The 7,661-nt window shown below is 39.2% G+C and overlaps 1 protein-coding gene across 2 annotated transcripts; it reads right to left on the bottom strand.

Moving 5' to 3' along the window:
- Positions 1-2,880: 2,880 nt before the first annotated feature.
- Positions 2,881-7,483, bottom strand: otpa (orthopedia homeobox a). Of its 2 annotated transcripts, none has more exons than XM_034239008.1 (3): positions 7,365-7,483; positions 6,455-6,906; positions 2,881-4,127 (listed from the first exon to the last, which is right to left on the bottom strand). In XM_034239008.1, the coding sequence occupies exons 1-3, from the start codon at positions 7,399-7,401 to the stop codon at positions 3,624-3,626; spliced, it is 993 nt and encodes a 330-aa protein (XP_034094899.1). In that variant the 5' UTR covers positions 7,402-7,483; the 3' UTR covers positions 2,881-3,623. The 2 variants fall into 2 exon arrangements, with proteins under 2 accessions (XP_034094899.1, XP_034094897.1); XM_034239006.1 differs by having other exon boundaries at positions 7,326-7,461.
- Between the last annotated feature and the right edge of the window lie 178 nt (positions 7,484-7,661).

Below are 7,661 nucleotides of genomic sequence, written 5' to 3'. Positions count from 1 at the left end.
CCAAGAGACTCCTAGACTCTGCCTGTCAAATAAAATTAAACTTCTCATGAATTTGGATTCATGACGTGTATGTGATGCCGCCAACATACCTCTACCCCCCCCCCCAAAAAACAGATATTGAATTTAGACAGTTAATGATAGGATGTTTGGCCCAAACCGCTCTCAGATATCATATTTCTGACATTATTGGTTGATTTAAGGACAGAAAAACAACAGGTTCAGATCATGTTAGCGTTGCAACAACTGTTTCTTTGGATATTCACATTTTGTTAAAAGGCTCCCTGCAAACACAGGCCTATGTGTACCTACATTAATTTAAACAGTTTATGGTTACTTCAGATTTGTCCGAAAACAGACCGTTATGAGATTCCTTTATGCTAAGCTAAGCTAACTGGCAGCTAGCTCTAGCTTTAAAATTAGCATACAGACATCATGACATATAGCTTTTGCTAAATAAGATAATTCAATATTTTGAAAATGGCCTAAAATGGCCAAGTACAGTACGTTCACACAAAAAGATAATTTTGTGCACAAAAAAGTTGTCACTTGAGAAGATACCCACTGCTTTGGCTAATTCTGACTGCTGAAGCCTCACAGGTATAAACTTTCACACAAAAAAATGTTGCACAAGATAAGGGATAACGATTTTTGGCTCCTATCAAAAGCATCCCTTTCTTCAAAGAAAAAGTTCAACATTTTCAGGATGCTTATTTGCTTACTTACCAAAAGCTAGATAAGAACTTCCTTCATGTTTATTCGCTAAACTGGTGAGCATAGCTTAGCATAACGACTTTTAAAGGCAATTGTGGATACAGCTAGCCTGGCTCTGTCAAAAAAAAAGCAAAATAGGCTGAAATGTAATGTTATATCTATTTGTGCTTTCTATATTTTGTCTACCAAGAACAAGCAAAAATAAGCATGTTTTACAAAATGTCAAAATATTATGCTAAAAAGGTGGACCTTCTTTGAATGCTTATACAGTAATTGTCTAATGCTTGTAGATATTTAAATTATTGCATTCAGAATTCCTCTTTTTAGCCAATTATAAACATGTGGACACAATAAGCATGAACACACACACACACACACACACACACACACACACACACACACACACACACACACACACGCACACGCACACACACAGGAAAATTAATGAGCTCTCATTCATAATCCGGGATAGAGAGAGCCATATTCACACTTGGATGGTTTATTGACTGATTTCATTTATTTGTGTGGAATAAATAGGAGGTAAACATTGGCTTGCTCTCACATTTTCCACGACACACTCGCTGCACAGCATTCTGGGAGAAATGACCCCACCAACAGCAGGGTCACTGATTGGCTACCTCGTCAGTGTGTGACAAATTACCCAATGAGAAATAGGTTACCCGTTTCCACAAACTAATTAACCTGGGTGATAGTGAAACAAATTATTACATTTATGTAATATTATTCCACATCTGTCGCTAGACTGCAAAAATCTCTCTCTGTGTGCTTCCCCGCCCCCTGATTCATCTTCTGATTGTAATCCAGACATCATGAAATAACACATACTGTATGCATGTACTCAATAACACATGAAGATTGGGTCATTTTAAAGGATGATTTAATATTAACAAGTTGTTTCTGGCTTTATATTACGGTTTGGGAGTTCTTTTGTCTTTTTTTTCTAGCTAAACGATAATAAAATGAAAAATAACACATTTGGGTCCTTAGCTAATTTGTCAGGTTGGTCCTTACTAAGATTGAGTTTGACACCTCTGATCTTGCCTAAATAATTAAGAGGGAATTGAGACTTTTGTGTGGAGTTGCTCCTTGAGGACGTATAAGACTACCTCCAGCTATTACTGGAAGAGACTTTAAAAAGAAACTCATGACTTCACGATCAGTTTGTCAGTTTCTTAGTTCTGTGTGGATAAGATCATCTGGTCTTGGTGTCATTGGTGAGATTCCAGACAGAAAAACTGTATTCAGGAGCCCACAAAATATAATGTTTCTGTTCAATCAGGGCCATTAAGCATCCTGAAAAGGAGGAGGACTATGTCATTTAAAGTATAGAAATATTATCATCAAAATTCTCAAAGACAAAAGGTACTTTTTAAATAGCTATGTACTGTAAATTACATTGTTGATATATCGTTAAGCAGCACTATAAAGTTGTAGCTAGTTGTGTTGGAGCTATACTTTTGACAATGTATTTTGGCTTATACATTTTTTTATAAACTGTAGTATGTTTGTATTTAAAATGTTAAATCTGAAAAGCAGTAAACAGATAAATGTAGTGGAATTAAATAATGCAGTCATTTCTAAAAAAAATAATAATTTCATTTTGAAATGTAGAAGAATTAAGCATAAAACATGCTATACTAACTACTAATACACTATCCACAACTTCCCAGAATGTTGCATTACTGACCAAAGTCCTGCAGAACAAATTACTTTTTCAGCACACATTCAACTTTTTTGGTTTAATGCTGTTTTTTTACTTTTATGGGTTTATTCCAAATTTGCTGTGGAAGTATTTGTTATGTCTTCATTTGTTGATTGCAGAGGAGATCACTGATCTGACATGATGTCATAGATCAACAGATTTAAATGACACATTAGTGCACCTTTATTGGTAGAGGTTCGAACAAATTATTGTACTTCTAGAGATACATAAATGATTCAAATGCCTATGTGCATTGTCACAAAGGTTATTACAAGTCGAGGTTTTTGGAGATATATGTTTTTTGCCTCTGATTCTTTATTAAAAAAAGGAGGGTTGATACATGTAGTGACGTAATTGAAAATGATTTTTATTTGATCATTTACACTTAATTGATATAAACATGTCCATGAAACAAAATAGTTTTAAACATTTAAGAAAGTCAGAATTTGATAATAAGCACAGACATAATTTTGGAAACATAAGTTATCACAAACTGACCAAATGGGAACAAGAGTGCTTCCGCTACACAAAACATCCTATATAACAGATTATAGTTAAGTCAGTTTCCATGTCTTCATTTATAGATTTGTCCCTTATTTTTTTTGCCTTGGACATGCAGTCAAGTCCTCTTCCATGATGTCCTGATTCCTGTCAAATCGCTCTTCCTTCTTCAGGTGAATCTCTCATGTTCTTAAAAACCTCCAGGTGACTTGTTCCTGCAGTCCACTGTGCCTCCCTTTGGCCCCTCAGATGTGCATGCTGTGCAGCAGGTGGGAAAAGGGATCTGTATCTTGGTTCTGTATTTAAAAGTATCCACAGAAGGTGTCTTCAAAAGTCAGTCACAAAGCAAATGTCAATAAAAGCCCTGAAGGCCTGCATGTGCCAAATAAATAAATACAGAGCAAATAAGTTAATTTAAATAGACAAATAAATAGTTGTCATAGGCTACATGCGAAATAATAAATTATAGCTTGAAATAGAACCAGTCATATGCTTGATAAAGACCAATAGGCCGGATAAATAGCTTCCTGTTATTTGGATTTTGGAAGGAAAAAATGCCAGATGTGTTCAGCGCTTTTGTATTTGAACAAGAATCCTGGTTGTATTTCTCCCGGAGCATCGTGGATTGTATGAATAAGAACTAAATGCAGAAGATCTCTGTGAGTAAAATAAAAAGCTCTCGTCTCTTCTAAGTGAAGCTCATGGATACTGTGTGCTCCAGCGCTTTGCGGCGCAGCGACGCGATGCTTGTCCCTCTCCAGACCTCACTGTCCGGGGACGTGCACAGCTGAGGCGAGTGGCTCATGTTGGACGGGCCCGACATGGACGCGGGTACCATCCCGGGGAAAGTGGGCTGGTAGAGGTGTGATTGAAGGTTGCTGTTTGACATTTGGGACAGACCCATGGAGTTGGGTGGCGGCCCTGCACCGAGGCTACACTGAGACAGGGACTGCGCCATGGCCTGCTGGCGGCCCAGAGACGGGGGGAGCTGCAGCTGAGACACGGGCATCCCCGCGGTGGCCCAGCGGCCGTCGTTGGCGTGGAAGGAGCAGAGACTGTCGCCCATGGCCACTGCTGCTGCGTTGAACTGGGACAGGCCGTGGTGAGTCGGCAGCAGAGTCCCCGGAGACCGGAACACGTTGGTGGTCTTCTTGCGCTTCTTCCACTTGGCACGTCGATTCTGAAACCAGACCTGCGGACAGACAGGAGATGAGTTAGGAGGAGAAGAGGTGTAATGGCTGCAGGGGACCCGACAGGTCATGTTATCAGAGCTGCGAGTGCACATAAAAAGGTTGTGACATCAGTGTGTTATTATGATGATAATGCGAAGCACCAACAATAAATCTGGAGCAGAAAAACACCGATGTATGTTGTCTTTCTTTACAGGATACAGGATTAATGGATTAATCAGCTTTTAAAAATGCGCAATAGATTTGTTTTGATTTGTGCGTAAAAGTCTCCAAATAAAAAATGTATTTTATTATTCTTTAATCTTGATCCGTAACACGTCTAATAAACTGTGTGGTTACATCTTGGTTATAACAGACTTTTATATTGAATGACAAATATTGACACTTTAGAGAACTATTATTTTCCTTCTTTTCATGTCATCTCATTCCAATGTCTATTTTCATTTACAAATTTAGTAGATAAAGATATTATTTTCATTGTTTCATTTTGGTGCAAAGTATTAGCAACATTTTAGAAATTAGGGAACTATTTTTCTCATCCTGCCTTAATGATATTCCCATTATTATTTGTATGCGTAATTATCTGGACTTTTTGTGGATGAAGATATTATGATTTTATTTCGATGCCAAATTGCCTACAACATTTAAATTGTAACAATTGTTTTATAATGTTTACGTCTTCGGGAGGAGCCATTGCAAAGCACACAATCGGATAATAAAGATAATGTTATTGCTGTGACAAACACAGTTTTCCAGGAGTCCTTGAGCTCCTATGGGTTGGTTGTACGCGCAGGCCTCTATGATTAATGTGAAGATTTGCTTGAGAAAGTGGAGGGGCAGTAATAAGAACGGGACAATCTCACTCTCTTCCCCCCGTGTAGCCAGCCGTGAAATCCGGCCTGAAATGCATTACACTTCAAAGGAAAGAAAACGCAATTTCTCATTCCGTTTAAAAAAAAGACAGAGTGCACCCTCAGCGGCATTAAGACGCAGAGAGCAGCGACAGACTCTGGATCTGCTCCTTTATTCCAGCACTATCATCATAGCTCATTTAACTAATTCTTATTTTATGGAAATGGGCTATAGAAACTGAATCGACCCTTTCAATAATAATAATGATTATTATAGGGCATTATTTCACATGTGAGCGCCTCAAGTGCATTTGCCATATAGTTAATAAGGCGGTGGCGCTATAATTCCTAATGTGCTGGATATTTTATGAAGTATTTGTGCAGACTAAAGATGGCTGACATTATTGAGACATTCAACGTATAAAAAACACAGGGTTTAGTGAAGCTCTCAGCAGGTTTGTTAAAAGGTTAATGTCAGTTTTATCTGAAGGCGATTAAAGGAGTGTAATAAAGTTGCAATCATCATTTGGTTCTCTATAGGTTACAACGCATGTGGGATAATTCTGAATTAATGATAATTTAGAGGTTATAACATGTGGAAAACAAATGCTGCAATATGACGTTTGGTTAAATAACATTGTCTAGTATTAGTTGTTATTTTGAGTCTCAGATCTGATGTGAGAGAGGATGATTTGTTGGAACGGAACTAACGTGTAACGAGCGGATCTCGTGAGATACCTGCTGTCATTTCGAGTGTGCAAGGTGCTTGTGGAACAAACACGTGTACATAGTGTTTGGATTTTAAATTGCCAAAAAGTCTCTGCACTTGCTACACACTGTATTTCATCTTTAGTGACTGCTCACTTAGTTTTTATTATAAATAGCATGTCTTCAGTTAATGAATAGACAAAATATAATTTTGCTCAGTTGGAATACATTGTCAGAACTTCTTATAAATAATGTATATATTTGTTAATCATGCGTTATATTATTATTTCATTGGAAGCTGCTGACAATAACGTCTTAGTTTGGGTTTGTCCTTAGCGTATCCTTAATAACGCAGCATATATAAAGACACCATCAAAACAATTAATAGAGCCATGAAAAAATAAATAGCAACTTTGTATAAGAAATGTTACTTTGATTATTTAGGAGCAACTGTCGATGCTGCATTTCAAATATGCAATCTCATTTGAAAAAATCTACAAATGCTCACCAAGTGAAAAGACAAATATGTTTGAGAAATCCTATTTAGAATTTCTTAAGACACAACATTAGCAATTGGGCTGCTGTTGCTTTGATTTGATTTGGATATGTATGACTGCATCTGTATCGTGTCTGAGTTGCAGATGTATTATTTGAATGCTGCTTTTGCTTTATTTCTAAATGTCAAACGGCACCAGTCTCTGTCGTTTGGTCTCCGCATGACTTGTGTCTAGCTTTGGTTCATCTCCCCTCTCCACTCCAATGCTTCCTACCTGCACTCTGGACTCCGTCAGGCCGATCCTCAGAGCCAGCTCCTCCCGCATGAAGATGTCCGGGTAGTGCGTTTTGGCGAAGCTCCTCTCCAGCTCGTTGAGCTGCGCCGGCGTGAAGCGGGTCCGGTGCCGCTTCTGTTTCTGGCTCTGACTCTGGCTCTGACTTTGGCTCTGGCTCTGGCTCTGGCTCTGGCTCTGTCCGCTTCCGGACTGGCTGGAGTTGTTGTTGTTGTTCTGCTGCTGTTTGTCTTGCTCTTTGCTGTTGACCTGCACCGTGTTGGATCCCCCGCCGCTGCTGATATCATCACCGGGAAGCATTGTGGACCCTTCCACGCCTTCTGGGCCAGGGCCGAGCTCCCCCGAGTGTCCCGGGTCAGGTCCCCCTCCTCCGCCGAGCCTGCACTTCAGAGCCTCCCTGTGGCCCAGCAGCTCCGCGGCGGCATCCTTCATCCCTGCATAGACAACCACAGCTGTGAGATTGGCACAGTAAACATTTGTGCTAGGAGAGAAAAGGACATGTTAGGTAAATACAGCACACAAGGCAAAAGATACATAAGAATGTTTGCACATGCATTAACATTAGCTGACATTTAAAAACAGAAATTAAAAGAGCAACGAGTGCAGCTCTTTGACAGACACACACAATACAGCATGCACATTACAATCTGCTCCTTAAATACTCTTAATTCAATTCGATCAAACCGATACCTTACGAAATTGTTAAATCAAATTACGCAGTAATATAATAATAATAATTACTTTTCCAATGAATTAAGCGAGTTTAGATCACTCTAGTCACATTAAGATAATATAAGAAGCAAATTGACAATTTTCAGAATTTGATTTAAGATTAAAAGTGCCTCCAGCTTACAGTAGAGTTGAAGACCGGAGTTTGGTGATGATAACTCACCGAGGCGAGCATCCAGGAGGTCGGCATGAGATAGCATTGCGCACCGCTCCAGGGCGAAGTGCTATTCCAAAAAAATCTCTATGACTTTAACCTATTTAAGAAATATATATAGCCTAAATGAAAGCAAATTCGGTTTGTGGTTAAAAGGGAGGTTCGTTGCATTATAATGTAGTTTAGAGAAATGGGGAGGCGCTTAACGACGGAATGAACCCATGAGCTTCTCCAAACGAGGACCAATCAGAGCTGAAGCCTGAGGTATGTCAGCTTTTTGCCAGAGACCCCCATCACCCCCTCACC

This window comes from Gymnodraco acuticeps, unplaced genomic scaffold (genome assembly GCF_902827175.1).
Source record: "Gymnodraco acuticeps unplaced genomic scaffold, fGymAcu1.1, whole genome shotgun sequence".
Taxonomy (NCBI): Eukaryota; Metazoa; Chordata; class Actinopteri; order Perciformes; family Bathydraconidae; genus Gymnodraco; species Gymnodraco acuticeps.
Note: the sequence above shows the minus strand (reverse complement) of the source record. Positions and strands in the feature narration are given on the sequence as shown.

Bases quoted from the DNA above. Each gene is read 5' to 3' on its own strand.
- otpa (XM_034239006.1), bottom strand. From the start codon at position 7,401: ATGCTATCTCATGCCGACCTCCTGGATGCTCGCCTCGGTGAGTTATCA. The intron at 6,907-7,325 runs GTAAGCTGGAGG...TTGTCTATGCAG, and splicing joins CTCCGGTCTTCAACTCTACT to GGATGAAGGATGCCGCCGCG. The intron at 4,128-6,454 runs GTAGGAAGCATT...GTCTGTCCGCAG, and splicing joins TGACGGAGTCCAGAGTGCAG to GTCTGGTTTCAGAATCGACG.